This window comes from Trichosurus vulpecula, chromosome 6 (genome assembly GCF_011100635.1).
Source record: "Trichosurus vulpecula isolate mTriVul1 chromosome 6, mTriVul1.pri, whole genome shotgun sequence".
Lineage (NCBI taxonomy): Eukaryota > Metazoa > Chordata > Mammalia > Diprotodontia > Phalangeridae > Trichosurus > Trichosurus vulpecula.
The window spans coordinates 76,082,296-76,100,409 of record NC_050578.1 but is presented as its reverse complement, the minus strand read 5'-3'; the positions used below and the strand labels follow the sequence as shown (position 1 = coordinate 76,100,409).

At 37.7% G+C, this 18,114-nt stretch overlaps 1 protein-coding gene across 1 annotated transcript in view; it reads right to left on the bottom strand.

Moving 5' to 3' along the window:
- Window positions 1–18,114, bottom strand: part of CNOT6L (CCR4-NOT transcription complex subunit 6 like) — a 73,235-nt gene that overhangs the window by 34,418 nt on the left and 20,703 nt on the right. The window contains exon 3 of the mRNA XM_036764966.1: window positions 192–313. Within this exon, the coding sequence (XP_036620861.1) occupies window positions 192–313 (122 nt within the window). The remainder of the gene's footprint in view (window positions 1–191; window positions 314–18,114) is intronic.

Genomic DNA, 18,114 nt, shown 5'->3' with positions numbered 1-18,114 from the left:
CTCTAAAAAATGGCAGAATGAGCTATTTAATTATAAGGCAGAGACTGACAATTCCAGGCAAATGTATGCATTTCAGAATTAAATTTCTACTGAATAGTCCCTCTGATTGAATGTATGGGAATAAATACATATACTTATTTCTTAGATTGCCAATGTTTGGGAGCTTTTTTAATCCTTTAGATTTGACTCACCAGAGATTTCTAATTCTGTCCAGTGAGATTTCTTTCCGTTGGCTACCTCTTCTGCTGACATGATGGTGTAAATTCTGCGAGGATCTGGGGGATCATATTTTTCTTTTGGCATCCCTGTTAGTCTGAAAAGATGGGAAGAGATTATTACAACATACACTATAAAACAAACGCTTTTCCTCTCAAAGTACCAACAAAAGAAAAAGGAAACGAAACTTTCTTCCGTCTGAAGTGATTTTTGTATTCTATCAAAATAAAAGTATAAAAAAAAATTAGAAGAAATATATGTCAAAGCATTTGGAAAACCTTAAAGCAATATAGTCATTTGATATGCCATTAGTCCACACACAAGTAGACTGCCTTTGCTACCCTAGGATTTAATTGGTGCTAAACCAGGGATTTTAAGAGGTAGTGACAATGGCCTGCCAGAGGACAACATAGAGTTCTCAAAAAACAATACTCAGTGAGCGAAAGGCTTACCAAGAAACTCACAAGGAGGGATGACAGCAACTGTCAATCAGAAACTGGTTCAGAAAGAAAAAATTTAACCATTCTACCATAGAGGCCACTGGTGACATCAGAGCTGATGGGTCTTTTCACATTCCACAATCTGGCTCCAGATCACTTTTCCTGACTTACTTTACACTACTTCCCCTTTCATGCACTTTCTGTTCCAGGTAGACAGGATCTTAATGCCCAGGAATTCCATCTCCCTCCTTTATGTCTTTACAGAGTCCATCCTTGGTCCCTACTACATTCCCCCACCTTTTAGAATCTCCACCTTTCCCCAATGTTTCTATCAGGTGCCACCTGCTATTCTGAAGTCTTTTGTGATACCTGTCTCCTAACCCCTCTTTTGTGAACAGCTACACACACACACACACACGTGTTCTGGGACAAAGAACTTAACTAGTTCCTTAAAGGAAGCAAATATTTCATTCTATTTTATTAATTTTCTGCTGAATGCAGTGCCTTGAACAAAGTAGACACAAAAGTATTTGATGAATTACACTGAATGCATACTTAAAAACGACACTTCAGGTAAAATGGAAAGGAAGATGAATTCCCTACAAATTACAGTCCTAATGAAAAGCCAACACACCAAAAGGCATGTAACAGAAGACAAATTACAAATTGCAACTGCTCACAAAGTGTACCCTACATGGTAGTATTCAAATTGGTAAAATTTTAGATTGCTCTAAAATGACTGTATGAATGCCATATAGAAGTATCAAGAACAGAACTAATCCCTTATATCATCAATTAATCAAAGAAAACAGTAGTAATCTAGCCAAGTATTCCAACACAAGTTGGAAATATTCAAGGGAAAAGAGTAGTTTCCTCCCTTTTCCTTAAAGGGCCAATGGGGTAGTTTTCCAGATCCAAGTCTTTGTTTCACAGCTATTCGTTTATATGTTTAAAACTCTGATTCCAACTATAACTCACCATCTAATATGGATAAATGCCAAAACCAAATTGTACCTGCCATAAGTGTACAAGCTGTAGCCTATTTGTAAAGCACAGTACACCTGGCATCCCAAGGGCTACATAAAATGCTTGTTCACTTCCCTCCCCCCCATCCCCTTTCCATGTAGAGGAAACTCACTTTCTATCACCACTTTTTTTTTAAATGTTCAGTTATGGATAAAATGTTCAGCTGTTTTGTGAACTATAAAGCACACAGCTCTTCTGAGTGCTTTGCATGCTACAAGAACTAAATTCTACACAAGCATAGCCAAATTAAATGGATCCAGTTCCAAAGACTCACAAATTCCATTACCTACAGCAACGCCGATTTCAAACAATTGCTGTTTGCAAAACTGAAAATATGCACCTACTTATAAAGCAAGGTGCAGCTATACCTTGTACCCTGGTGTGGATTCAAAGACGAGAATGTAAAAGCAGTCACTCCCTTCAAGTTACTTGTCTTCTCTGGACACAGTGTGTAACATGTACACAGGTAGAGCAGAGTAAGAAAGCACCAACAACAAAAAAGGTGATTCTAACAAATTTTCAGCAGCATGGGATTTTATGCTAGTTTTGGAGACAGCAAGTAGCCCTGCTCGGCTAGAAAACAGGCTGAATTGAGAGGAACAATGGGAAAAGCACACTGGACCCCAAGTGACAGATTTTGAAAAGAAAATGTATTTTATCCTAAAAGTAACCCGAAGCTGCTTAAGATTTAATGTGTTTTTTCTCACAATGACCACGTGACACTATGACTGCAAACATTACTCTGTCTACATTAGATGAGGAAATGGAAGGAGCACAGCACAGCAGGGTCTATTATAAAGTACACTGGATCAGCCATCAAGAGCCAAAGGGCCTCAGATCCAAGGAGTACTGGTTCTGTGGCTGCCCACGTGGCATCTGGCAGCAAGTTCCTTCACATCTTTTGCCCCTGGTTCCTCTCCTGCACTGAAATAACTGACTAACTGAAGATATGTGAACCTAAAAGAAAATAAAGAGGGAAAGGTGGAAAGGAAAGGACTAGTACCAGATCTCAAATTGCATTACAAATGATTTGGTACTGGTTAAGAAATGTGGCTGCTAGGTGGCACTGCAGCAGATAGTGGGTAGGGTCTGGAAGCAGTGAGACTCATCTGTCCCCAGTTCGAAATTGGCCTTATACACTTACTACCTGCCCTGGTGTGTTGGTAATCAAAATGGGCTCTTAGCACAGTTCAATCAAGTGCCCTTGAAGAGTTTGACCTTTGTTTCCTTGCTTAGATTTGGGTGTCCTTGGTGACCTCCTTGCCTCAGGGGAGGGTCTAGTTTACACATGAGTTTGAGTGACATGTTTAGGACATCAGAGGCTTTTAGACCACGTGGGTAGAAGTCACCTCTTTGTGACGATTCTAGGTCATGTGGGTGAGTTGCACTTGACCCTTAAAAAGATATAAAACCAGGGGTTGGCTTTCTCTTTTTCAGAGCTCTTACCCACAGCCATGATGGCTCGCGTGACTCTAGGCCAGCCCTTGTTATGAGTTCCCGGCTGAACCCAGATGTTGGTAATGGTAAACTATGGATTTTATTGTGTCTGTCTGTTTGTAATTTGTATTTGCTCCAAAGTTCAGGGTGCTGGCATTTTCCCCTGAATTAAGTGAGTGGTATTTGTATGCTGAATTTAAAGTAAACTTGTCAATCCCTTAAGGTTGCTTTCCTTACTAAAGCAGATCAAAAGAACTTGGGCTTTTGCAGCATGCTAGTAGTGTGCTGGTACCATGCTTGTTGTTGGGCTTGTGTTGGTCTTTCACCCCCACAACAGCTGCTAGCCAGATTGTTGAAACACCTGAGCAAGTCACTTAACCTTGCTTGCCTCTGTTTCCTCATATGTAAAATGAGTTGGAGAAGAAAATTGCAAACCACTCCAGTATCTTGGCCAAGGAAGCCCCAATGGGGTCACAATGAGTCAGATGTGACTGAAAAGACTCAACAAAAAAGAAATAGAACTGTTAGTAAGTGGAACAGATATTGAAGCCACTGAAAACAATAGCACAGTGTTAGTGAATCCTCACCCTAGCCCTTGATTTTATTAACACTATGCTGAAAAAAGAGGAAGGGAAAGTTGGAAAGCCACCTGGCAGAGATTAGGTGTAAATACAGCATAAAATAAATATTATGTAGAATTATACATACTCTATAAAAGAGAATAATAGGCAAAAATCTTTGCAGCAAATATCTGCTATCGCAGACACCTAAGTGACATAAGAGCCATGCTCCTAGTAAGTAAAAGGTCCAAAAATATGAAGTCAGTTTGAGGAGAAATGCAAACTATCAACCATAAGGAGAAAAAACTCTTTAAATTAGGTGAAAAAAATGAAAATCCCTCTAAGGTCACACACTTCATACCCATAAGATTAGCAATGATGACTAAAGGAAAACAACACGTGATGGAGCTGCAAAAGGGCAGCCACACTAATGCACTAGGCTTTCAATTTTTTAAATTACAAATTAGAAAATCACCTAACATTTCATCAAAAACACCAATAACACTGATGAAAATTTCCTTATTCAAAAAGATCAGAAAAAGAACTGCATGTATAACTGGGCTCCATATAGCTTCTTTTTATTAAAAACATAGTAACAGTACTGCTAAGAGTGTTGTCTATGTCCCCTTCAGAAGTTCCTTTTCTTCTCTTTTCTCTATTTTCAGTGTTCCACTGGTGCTTTTTAACTGAGAGTACTTTCACTATAATCCCACTCTCTTCCTGAATAATCAAGACTTGCTTTGTAACAAGTATAATCAAGCCATGACTGATCCAAGTTCTCAAATCTTTTTGAGTAGCTTCCATTAGGATGTGGTCATCTTAGTTTATAAACTATTCTCCTGTTACTACAGACTTCACAAGGCCTCACTTCCTACAAGTCACAGAATCAAAGAATGAGGTATAAAAGAAAGCTCAGAGGCCATCTATTCTAGGCCTCACACAAAAGGAATGCCTTAACTCATAACCAACAAGTGAGACTCAGACGCTTTCCTCCTCTGGTCAGCCCAACAAGTCTAAATGTTCACGAAGTTTTTTTCCCTGAAATCAAAACTAAATTCACCTCTTCCCCCATTGCTACTAACTCAGACCTCCAGCCTAAACAATCCAGGTCTAACTCTTGGTAAAGTTATCATGCCCCCCACTTAGACCTCCTTTCCTAAGGCTAAACACTCTTAGTGCCTTCAGTACCCCTCGCCACAGCTTCTCTGACATCCTGTCATAAATGTCACATTACAGTGCAAGACTATTCAATAACATCTTTATGCTAACTTCCTGAACTGTTCTCCAACTGATGAGTATCCACACACATTTCCTATTCCCTTTTGTGTTTATTAGGGTATTTTGACCTGCTGGTTTTCCTAGGGTTATTTAGTTCCATGCTTAAGCCCTTCTTTGATTTGTTGTCTCTCTTTTGTAGAGGTTTTTCCCCCTCAAGACAAACAGTGCTGCTGCAATTTTTAGTTCATATAAGGCCCTTTCCTACTTCTAATGTATTTAACATAGATGCTAGGAATGGCACTATAATTGGATCAAAGGGTGTTGTGGAGTTTGTTAACTTCAGGAGATATACACTCACTGCTTTTCAGAATTGTTCTGCAACAGTGTGCCTTTAGGCCCCTTAGAATTCCCATAATTATCATTTTTTTTAATCTTTGCAAATATAACAGAATGGGAACTAAGGGCTATTTTAATTTACCTTACAATTAGTAATTTTGAAGATCTTTTTTCCTGTGGCAAATGGTAGCTTAATATTGAATATTTATCTACTAGAGAATGGCTATTGTTCTTATTTATATATCTGATCAGTTCCCTTATATAGCTTATCAAACCTTAGAAGAAATTTATTGCTAATATTTCCCCCTGGTTAACTTAACTTTTCCAAATTAGCTGCACTGCTTCTTTATGCACAATATTTTCAATTTCATATTCTAGAATTCTTGCTAATTATTGTATGTAACAATGGACATGCTTGCAACACCTAATCTTACTGGAAAGCTCGCCAGCATTTCTATATTACTGCTTACCACATATTTCTATGTGTCTATTTGTTCCTTTAGTTTCCATTTGCACAAAAGCTTTTTTAAAAATCCATCTATATAACCACCATTTTATTGATATTAATGAATATTAATATTCCTAATACTGAATCAAGACTGCATGCCTCATATTTTTAATGTGTTGCTATATGTGCTAGTATTATCTTCAATATTTTGTATCAACATTCATTAGAAAATCCATTTATAGAGTTCTTTACTTCTCTCTCCCTGATTCAAGTATCAGGACCATATCTGTCTCAAAGGACATTATCTTTCCTTGGTTTTACAAAAAAAATTTTTATGAAATTGGATTTAATTGCAAATCCATCTGGTCCTAGGTTGTTCTAAATGTCTTTTTCTGAGATGGGTTACTTAAATTCTGTTCTTATAACCTGAGTTGTTTTATATTTGCAAAAAGTTTCATTTATTTTTTAACTGGCACATAATTGGACAAAATTTCCTTTATTTCCTTTTTATTGCTAGCAAATTATTTTCATTTCTACCATCAATTATTTGCTTTCCTCTGTAACCAATAAGATTACTTGTTTTAAAAATGCAATGCCAAGTTTTGTATATAGTGTTTCTGAGAAATACATATATACTCACTCCTATCTAGTCTCATTCAGTTATCAAAGATCTAGCATAGTTAACTTTAGTAAAATTCTAGTCAAGGCCCCAATATATTGCTCGATTAACCTTGCAATAAGACTTTCCTTGAATATTTTTTTACATAATTACATAGATATAACCTCTATCAAATTGCTTACTGTCTTTGGGAGAGGAGAGGTGAGAAAATATGTAATTGAAAAAACTTAAAGACTATTAAAAGGTTTCAAACTATTATTACATTTCAGTTGTCTTGGGGGGAGGGGGTTGATTTCAATCCTTTTTCAATTTCAATCAGTTCAGTTAACAGCGAGGTCATGCGATGTTCATTCCAACCACACTTTCCTCCACCACACCTGCATACCCTTCTTACATGTCACATTTATACAACGTTAAATTCTTACAAAATTAAATGAATTTTGCTTTATTTACCTGTCCCTCCTGAAGACATTAGGATTCTGAAGAGATACTTGTTTCTTCCCCCATTTGAATGCTATACCCTTAACCATTCATTGTTAGAATGTCTACATTTCTTTTGGAGTTTCAAAGTTTCTACAAAGCTCTAATTTTTATCAGGAACATTTGACAGTTCTTTAGGATTATTCTTGGTATTGATGGATAAATGGGTATTGGATACAAGACAATTGTCTTTTTCTTTTGAAATATTCCAAGACTTTCTCCTCTATCATCATGAAGGCTAAAGTCTTATGTGATTCTAACCATTTATTTGTTGCTTGCCCTCTTTTTTTGCTGATCATAACATCTTTTTTCTTTGAATTAGAAGCTCTAGATTTCTGAATAGGACAAAACTGAGTGTTGGGGGAAGGGATTCATTTAAGAGGCAATTCTTTCCAATTTCACTTTTTATGACTCATCCATCTGGGTTGTTTTGCTTCATGATTTAAGATTTTTTTTTTGTTTTTTTTGCAGGGGGGGAAGGCAGGGCAATTGGGGTTAAGTGACTTGCCCAAGGTCACCCAGCTACTAAGTGTGTCAAGTCTCTTAGGCCGGAATTGAACTCAGGTCCCCCTGACTCCAGGGCTGGTGCTCTATTCACTGTACCACCTAGCTGCCCCAAGATACTTATTCTCTTTACAAATTTTTTCTTCCTCAAATCTCACTTCCAGTTTCATTTGTTTAAAAATTCAATTTAACAAGCTTTTTTGAAAAAAAAAAAGGCATATTGAGGCTGCCTTTATTTAAATCATAGGGGAAAATGTTCAATAAATGTGAGAGACCTGGAGCATTCCTCAAGGTTACCACTGATCCACCACTTAACTTATTTGCTGTACAGTTAAACTACTTCTGGACCCATGAAATAATATCCTATTGCCCACAGGTCTCCACTGTTGTCACAGAGATAATATGAGAGACTTTCTGAGATGCCCTGCTGAAATCAAGACATAGAAGGCATTAGAACACATGCCTGATTTATCTGTCTCTCAAACCTTTCAGAAATAAATCTACCATGATTTGTGGACCAAAGTTAGTTACCAGTGATCTTTTCCCTTACTATTTACTAACTTCTACTAATTATTGGTAGATGTCATGCTTACCACTGCAACATTTGCAGTATATTTACTGGTATGTCTCTACTTACATAGAACCTAGCTTCTTAAAATTCATGGCCAAGTAGGTCAGTGAACACATCTGTTACTTTTCAGTATCGTCAGGTATAATTTCCTGGTCCAGAACGTCAAATTTTATATTTGAGTCAATTGATTGGAAACCTCACTCCAAATATATAGAAAGAGTAGTCCTAACCTTGAAATGCTGGTGTCAGGTTTTTAACCCATGACATTCATCACACATTCATATTCTGAAATTGCGTTCTTGGATATGATTTACACTCATGGATGGCAAATTGCCTTAAGTATTAAGTAGCCTTCCCCCACCCCAAGGTGAAAACTGAGTGCTGAGGAATTGTGAGCAGATGGACAAAGCTTTAAGGGAAATTTAATAGTGCTTGCTGTTTATATTTGAATTCTCTTTTAGTTTCCAGTAGTCCTTCTAATAGAGAATACCTTCTAATAAAGAATAGTCTGGAGGAAACAGTGAATAGTAGCAGTCAAAGAATTAGGGAGTTTTCTTGTTGACTAAAATTTGTGAACTGTGTTATGCTAGACGGGAGTATTCATACATAATTTATCCAGTTCAAGCAGATGATTTGCATTCTCCATCCTGGTAAAACATATTGATTCTCATTTGTCAGAAAACAATACAGACATAAGATGGCAGGAAAAAACTTGTTTTACCGGCACCCACATACTGATCCAAATTAAAATTCTTTCTAACAACCTGCATGCATAACTTTCCAACCTTCAATTCTAGGGCAGCACCCTTGGAAAGTAATTCAACATGGCACTCCTAAGACTACACAGGTTGCTTAAAACACCTCCAACTCATTCCCCTTTTACTTTGTTTAGTACATTCTGATAAGATCCACAAGGTGAATGGACAAAGTCTCCCAGTACATATATTACTTGAATTAAAAAAATTTCCTTTAAAAAAAAAATAAGGGGGCAGAACCAACATGACAGCTGGCTCTCCTCCAAATCCCTCCAAACAACTGTAAAAAACGGCTCTGAACAAATTCTAGAGCTGTGGAAACCACGAAATAGCAGAGGGACACAGGTCTCCAGCCCAGGACAGCCTGGATGGTCGCTGGGAAGGGTCTATCGCACGGTGCTGGGAGTGGAGCACAGCCCAGGGTAGGCCACGCCAGGACAGATCAGACTGGGAGTATGCCTGGAGCAGGGCTTAGGGCCATGAATCACGGAGCTGTGGCAGTTACCAGACTTCTCAAAACATAAACACCAAGGACCATGGAGAAGGTTAGTGGGAAAACTGCTAGATCAGGTTAGAAAGTGGTCAGGCCCCAGCCCCGGGAATGGCAGAGGTGGCACGGTGGTGACAGGAGCAGCAGCAGGAAGCTCCTGCGGCTGTTTTCAGAGTCCCTGGCTCACACAGTGGGAGGAATCTAGCAGCAGATTGGAGTGGGAATGCAGGGCTTACTTTGTCCTGCTTGGATCTGGGTGGCAATCCTGGTTGGCAGTTCTTAGGGGAGGAGGAGGGCTGCTATGGCAAAGCTTGCAGTGACAGTGGACTAGAAATAGCTCTGAAAACAGCACTCTCTACAAGCAGTCATACCCTGACAAAAACCTCAAAGGTCAATTAGTTGGCTGGGAGCATGGCCAGGCAGCAAAAAATGACACAGACTGAGACTCAGATGCTAAAATCTTTTTTTGATGACAAAGAAGATCAAAACATACAGTCAGAAGAAGTCAACCCAGTCAAAGGGCCTACATCAAAAGCCTCCAAGAAAAACATGCACTGGTCTCAGGCCATGGAAGAGCTCAAAAAGGATTTGGAAAAGCAAGTAAGAGAAGTAGAGGAAAAATTGGGAAGAGAAATGAGAGTGATGCAAGAAAACCATGAAAAACAAGTCAATGACTTGCTAAAGGAGACCCAAAAAAATACTGAAGAAAATAGCATCTTAAAAAATAGACTACCTCAAATGGCAAAAGAGCTCCAAAAAGTCAATGAGGAGGAGAATGCCTTGAAAGGCAGAATTAGCCAAATGGAAAAGGAGGTCCAAAAGACCACTGAAGAAAATACCACCTTAAAAATTAGATCGGAGCAAGTGGAAGCTAGTGACTTTATGAGAAATCAAGATATTATAAAACAGAACCAAAGGAAAGAAAAAAATGGAAGACAATGTGAAATATCTCATTGGAAAAACCACTGACCTGGAGAATAGATCCAGCAGACATAATTTTAAAATTATGGGACTACCTGAAAGCTGTGATCAAAAAAAAAAGCCTAGATTTATTTATCAAACCTTTTTTTTCAGCTATATACTCTAAGATCTGTACTTCACGACAGGTTTTAAGAGTATACCACAAGGGAAATACAAAATTATGACTGCCACAACTTGAAACGGAACATGTGGGGTAACACTGTGTAGCCAGGGCTGGGGGATCAAATACTAGAGTAGAGGAAAAGGGGTTAGGAGTATAAAAAATTAAGTAGACATTGGGACTTAAGGATGGATGTTCCATAAATTAAGGTCATCTGTAGCAGGCTACATGATGTAGCTTAGATAAGCAAAATTTGGGTAATTTAAATTTTAAAATTATCAGAATCTCTGATTGAGTTGCAATATTGCTACCAGCACTCGCACACACACCCATGCCCAACAAAAATTCATGCACAAATTTAAATTCTTTGTATTCCATTGGGAAAAACAAGTTACCTAAGTAAATAAAACAGAATTTCAGAGATGGGTGGATCAGACAGTCTCTTCTTACAAATAAAGAAGCTGAGACCCTTCAGAGAGGGATAGTAACTTGCCCTTCTGCACACCCATTTGAATGGAAGCATAAGGAAAGTTAAAACACAGGTCACTTTTGACCTCCAGTGACACTTCTTCACCAACACATAATGTAATTAAAATAACTAAATCATGAAAGCTGCTCTAAGCCAGCAATTTAAGAGACTGAAACAATCAAAGAATCTTTGATAAATTGAACTTCTAACTCAGCAGGCTCAGACCATAAAACATAAATCAATGGTCATGCAAATTAATTTTCTACAAAGCTATTATTTCAATAGCATCTTGCAGAAGCAAACTTGGGCAGAGATCTGAATGCTGGAAGAGTTCCTTCCTAGAGCTTGAAAAGTCTAAAGTCAAGCCTGCATTTTGAATTGGGCTTTAGAGTAACCAGGCAGTGCAGTGTGGAGAGTGCCCTGGGCCTGGGATTAGAAGTTCTAAATTGGCCTCAGACCCTTCCTTAAGCAAGTTCATTAATCTCACTGCCTCAGTTGCCTCAACTGTAAAATAGGAATAATTATAGCACCTGCTGAGGATGTTAGGAAGACAAAGGAGTTAAATATCTGTACAGCTCTTAACAGTGCCCAGCACATGCTAGGCACTATATAATGCAGTTCTTAGAGCTTACAAATAGGCACTATCTTCACGCATTCCTCATTCAGAAAAAAGGGAAACAGAGAAGGGAACAGCACTTGGACAAGCTGGTTTTGTTGTGTTTGGATTTTTTTTTAAATAGCTAAAATGCACTGTGTCTTAGAATGAGCAATCCTGAGTCTTTTCTTATAAGACCTCCATTCCTAAAAGAATCAGATCTTTTAAATTTTTCAGTATTATTCTATATTTCATTAGTAAAATTTCCTAAAAGAACGTATGAATCATATAAAAAATGTAATGCAACACTCTCAAATTCAAATATTCAGGGGGCCTAACCCCAGGAAATGAAGTGAGCCTGGGCAAGACCAAGAACACCTCCATCCAGCACAGCAAATGGTATAGCCTAGCCCTAGCGCAACGCTTCAGGAATTAAAGCTGGAGAGATGAATAAACCACATAAAACCCCAACCACTATCAAAAATTATTGTAAATCTAGTCATTCCCTTGGAATATTACTGTGCTATAACTAGAGAATAAGATCTATACAGAAGCATGAAAAGATGACTACAACATAAGGAAAAAACACCTACAAAGAGCAAGCATGACACCAGAGATATGAGAAGACACAGTAAAGTTACAAAGCAAAACATTGCATACATTTTCAATATTCCTCAATGTATTGATCAGTTCTATCAATTATTTCCTCTTTTTCTCTAAAAAATTCTTTGTTACGTGAAACGGCTCTCTAGGCTGCAAAAGGAAGAGATACTGAGAGAAAACTTGGTCATATATAAACAAAAGATACAATAGGTTTTTTTTTTAAAGCAGAAGTAAAATATGATTTCACAACAACTGCCAGGAGAGACTCAAAGGAAAACATGGATTTTCCACAAGGACTATATAGATAACTTGGGGGAAAAGAAGAATTGGAAGGAAAAGAAAGCCATTTAGAAAGTGGCCAACCTGACCCAAATAATAGATTCTCCAAAACTAGAACAGACCAAACAGAAATCAATCATCCATGAGACAGCAAGAAGTATTAGTACAAAACCCAAAGGCTGAGGTAAAAAGAGAAAATGTAACTATTTGATATAATAAGAAATGAACTAGAAATCAGGTCAAGGAGAGATAAATTTAAGGATTATTTGGACTCCCTAAAAACAATGATTTAAAAAAAAAAAAAGACTAAGACACTATTTCAAAATATATTAAATGAAAACCGCCGAATTTATTAGAACCAGAGCAAAAGTCTGACCGGTACAGAGTACATAAGGACTAATCATTTCCATGCTCTGAAAAGCTATTCCCTTTCTTTTTAAATAAATTGGTTATTTTTAGTGTGTTTTAAATTGAGTTCAGAAGTCTCTCCCTCTTGTCCGCCCCTTCCCTCTCCATCGAAAGGGCAGGCAATATAGCAATTATACATATGGAATCACGCAAACAGATTTCCTTATTAAGCCATGATGAAAGACAAAGTGAAAAACATTTTATTTTAATCTGCACTCACAGTTTATCAGTTCTCTCTCTACAAGTAGACAGCATTTTTCAGCATTAGTCCTTCAGAAGTAACTGGGATTATTGCATTTAATCAGAACATTGTACAATGTTTTCCTTGTTCTACCCACCTGGCTTTGCATCAGTTCACGTAAGTCTTCTGGGGTTTTTTCTGAAACCATGCCCCTTTGTTATTTCTTCTAACAACAGTATTTCATCATAATCATATACCACAACTTGTTCAGCCATTCCCCAATTGATGGCATCCCCTCAATTAATTCTTGGCCATCACTAAATGAGCTGCTATAAATATTTTTGTAGATATAGGTCCTTTTCCTTTTTCTTTGATCTCTCTAGGATACAAACCTAGTAGTAGTATTGCTGGGTCAAAGGGCACGTACAATTTTATAGCCTTTGGACACAGGTCCAAACTGTTCTCTAAAACAGCTGGACACCAACTACACTAACAATGCATTAGTGTCCCAATTTTTCCACATTCTCTCAAGTATGTCATTTCCTTTTTCTGACATGTTAGTCATTGTGATTGGTGTGAGGTGAATACTTTAGAATTGTTTTAATTTGCATTTCTCCAATTATTAGTGATAGGGCAGCTAGGGTGGCACAATGGATAGAGTGCTAGGCCTGGGATCATACAGACTCAGACACATTTATGAGCTCTGTGACCCTGGGCAAGTCACTTGACCTTCTTTGCCTCAATTTCCTCATTTGTGAAATGAGCTGGAGAAGGAAGTGGCAAACCACTCCAGTATCCTTATCAAGGTAACTCCAAATGGGGTCACGAAGAGTCAGACATAACAAATGACTGAACAACAATTACTGTTGATTTAGAGGACTTTTTCATGACTGTAGATAAGCTATTCCCCTCTAATGCAATTCAAGGTTGTATTCACTTTTTGTGGTTGCCATGTCACACTGGTTACAGATGTCTGTAACTTCTAGGTTTTTCTCCCAATGAGCTAACAATGCCTCCCAACATCTTGTACAAGTTAATTTTTTTTTTAAAACCAAGTATTATTTATTTCATTTAACCCGACACTCGAGATTGCAAAGAACTTTCTGAATCATACCAAACCAGGATTACTCCCACCTATTCTGGCTCCTATTCTTCTGAAGACATAAAACTGTACCCACAGGGTTTGCTTCAAATATTTTAATTCCAGTCTCAGATGTATCCTCACTGCAATAACTTGTTTATTAGACCCTGATTGACTATCACACTCCCAAATCAACTATTACAAACAATTTCTAATCACCTCAAGACACCTACACATCACCTTTCCTCCCTTCCCTCTAAGCAGATATCACCTTCTACTTTACAGAAATGAATCAAAAGCCATTTACCACAGCTACCTACCTTCCCCTAAATGTTTATTAGCCATCTGTAAGGCACTAAGCCTATGATTTTGCAGGCTTGAGTTTCTTTCCTTCTTTCTTTGCTTTTCACAAATCCTGTAGCACCTCCCCTTCTCCAGTCTTTCCAATCATCACTAAAAATGTAGCTATCATACCTGAACTCAACCAGGGCTGTGAGATAGTTCTTACTATCTCCAAAACTCTGCCTTGGCTATGAAAATTCCCCCTTACCGTGAATAAAGATTTTTCTTCTATTGACTAGTTGACCTTCTTGTGCAAAGGAAACAAGTCTATCTTGAGAATTCCTCTATTCCTTTATATTTCATTTTTCCAGGCTAAATATCCCAATCTAACCCTAATTCCACTTCTAACTAACCCTGATAAAAGAGCTAAGAGGAAAAAAGAGGCAAGAGCTCATGATTTACAACCTGGAAAAAAATACCTTTTGGATATTGATAAACTTGACTAAATACTATATAGCATAAATTTTAGTAAATCACTTCTGAAATAATCTAAAGAGGATACAAGAATATTAATGCTTAAGAAATCATAAGGACACTGCTGATGAACAAGCTACAATATAGCACTAGGAAATGGTTTCTATGCACCAATAAATGCAAACACACGTGGCATGCAAGACAGCAGCTACTCATAGAAAAATTAACATGCTACATTAAAATAAGCTCAGAAAAATGTTAAAACAGATGATTACATCCTGATTATAATTAGTAGAAATTTAGAAATGACATTGATTGACACAAAAATTCTTTGTATAAAGACATATTCCCCAAGGACCCCTGGCCCTTGCCATTCACCCAATATCATGTATCTTTAGAACTTCCAGACTGTTCCTTCAGTGCTATAGGCCCCTCTATTGGTGTGAGCTACTTGAAAACACTATCTTTTTTCTCTTGGATCCCTAGAGCTTAGTACAGTGTTGTCTGGCATACTCTAAATGCTTACTAAGAATACAAAAAAACTTGTTCTTTTTCCATCATTCAATTTTCCAAAAGATAATGTTGTAATAGCTTTTAAGTATTCCTTCCAATGACCCATACCGGACCATGTGTAATACTTTTTTACTTTTAAAATTTAACCTTAGGGGAAAACCATTCAACATACTGCAAGCCTTATTCATGACATCATGATAATCACAAGCCCATTAACAATCCAGCATTTTTCCCACGATGGTTTCTCTTTGAGGATAATTTTTTGCACTCCCCTTGTTAATTCCTTATTGGTGGCTGCTCACACCCACCATACCCCTCTACACTGCCCAAGGGGTAAGCCTCAACTTTAAGTCATTAAGAAATATTAATAGTACTAGTAAAAATAATAGCAGATAACAACAGGTTATCTTATCTGATCCACAAACCTTGAGGCCAAGCATGGCCATTTGTTTACTGAACAAATCCTTTTATTAAGGGGATTTGTTCTCTGAAATTTGGATTCAAACAAATTCATTTATTAAGGTGATTTGTTCCTGGAGTAAAGTTCCTATTCAATCAAAGGGCCACGCCCAAGGATCTAGAAGGCCACCAGGCCTCAGGTACCCCACCAAGGGGTACTTCAGTGCTGGAGGCAGGGTTTGAACTCAGATCTTCTGGGACAATTAAGGTTGTGGTTGAGTTAGGGTTAGTCCAAATCCAATGTTCTATCTTCTACACTACCTAGCTACCACTAGAAGACTATTTAATATTAAAAATAAGCCAACTTTTTCAAAGAGGTTTGAGGTCACTGAAAGAACTTTGCAATTTCCTAAAGGCCATTCAATTCTTGTTTAATTCTGGGCCTAATTTTCGCCCACCTACACTACTGCTCTATCTAATCAAGTGTTGTTTCTAAAATCCTCAAATACAAGAGGATCTTGTATTCTCTATACATTTCAGTCAGAGAATGGTAAAGATGTATAACTGTGGAATATCGCTTAGGAAAGCTTGCCTGTTCACCATCTAATACCTTAACCAGGGATGTTCCTGATACATAAGATTATCATTAAAATACTACAGACAAGAAAGTAGGACTACAGATCAGTAGTTATCGATGGGATCCCACTTTTTGGGATGGTAATACAGTTACATTTTTCTAGGATTCCTAAATAGGCTTAAAGAAAAACAAAACAAGATTCACTAGTGCTTGATAAATTTCAATTTTACTCTTAAAACACAAAGATATTATTCTCAATTTCTGAGTGCTGAAGATAGGTGTCTTACAACTAACACCTTTTTGGTGAATCTGTGTTCTAGAGTTCTCAGGTCTATCCTACTCTACGTTGTTTGTGAACTTCAGCATCTTATTAACAGCTCACCTCCCCTATGATGTGCTTCTCTTTTTTTCTTTAAGAGTGTTTTTTTTTCATTACTTGTAAAGAACAGCTCTCAACATTCACCCCTGTAAAACTTTGAGCTCCAAATTCTTCTCCCTCCCTTCCCTGACCCCTCCCCAAGACAGCAAGCAATCTAATATAAGGTTACATACAATGTGCTTTTCTCACAGAAGTATTATCATTCCCAATTTGACAGATGAGGGCGCTGAGGATCAGAGAGTAATTGGGCTGGCCTGGGTCTTCTAAGCACAGTGCTCCTTCCACTACAACATGCAAAAAGGTATGGGTGACAGGTACCAGAGGAAAAAAAAGAATTCTCTTAATTGGCCTCCCCCCCAAAAAGAACATTAAGAAATTAAACAACTGGTTGTTACTAGGCCACAATAAAAAAAAAAATACTTGGTCTCTTCCTTTGGTATAAAAAGAACACCCCAAAGTTATGAAGGAGGTACAGGGTTCCCAAGCCAGTGGAATTCTGGACCTTACAAATGTACAAGAGTATATACCTGAAGCTGGAGAAGAGCTTAAATTCGTATAGCAGGTTCACAGTTTAAACCACATATATCCAGTAAGGTGGAATTTTTGATTTACTTGAAAGACATTAAGATTTTTGCTTTGATACTGCCACGATAAAAGAAGATTGTAAAATTTTACAGTTGGAGATCTTTGAGATCAACTACACCAACCCCATTTTTAGATGAATGTAAATTTTAAGCGCTTGACATTAATCTCTAGGTCTTTTGTTTTTACAAATAGAGGCCATACTGGTAAGTTTTAGGCTTTTGGGAGATCAGAGGAAAGGGCGGAGGACAGCTGAGCTTTACTGTTATCAAACCTGGACTGTACCTTGATATGTTCTCTGGTTATAGTTACTTTAAAAGTTGGGGAAGGACTTACTTCCTCCTCACATTAAGTCCAATAAATATACAGTCTACAAAATTATGAGCCCATTACAAAGGTAGTGTGATAAGCCAGGAACCTTGCAAGGCTAGAAATCACTAAGGGGAGCAATTAGTAGAGGGGGTTTCCAGGAAATCCATCCGACTAGTCAACAGGCTACAGTAAATGCCTACTGCGTGCATAACACAAGGAATGAAGGAAAGGCATGAATACAACTACTTTATACAAACAAGATATATACAAGATATATGAACTGTAGAAAATCTTAGCAAGAAGGCACTAAGATTAAAGAAGACTCAGAAAAGCTCCCAGAGCTGGCTCTGCCTCTAGAGGCTCTCTTCTCTCTACTTATTGGAATACACAGAAAAGAGAATACACACCTACCACAGGTTCAGAACCTAGGTTCGACTCAAGCCTAGTTCAGAGCAGAAATTATACCAAGCAATGCCAGCTGACAGAAAACTGCAAGGACAGTTTCTCTTTCTTTCTACACTTCAACTTTTATGGAACTGCCCCAAAGCAGCCATGTCTTTGAGGTAAATGCCTAATAGTAAAAAAAAAAAAAAAAAACCTTTTATAGGAAAAAAGAGGTAAAAAATCTTCATGACTTGTCTTGAAACACTAATCACAAAGTCACATCTGACTGCTCAAATAAATTCTTTCTTCCCCATTGTAGCGTATCCAACAACAGAAAGAGAGGCCTCAGGTCAAGGGGAAGAAACTTGAGCAAGAACGTTAAAATTATTCCCATGTTTGCCTATAATCTAATAAG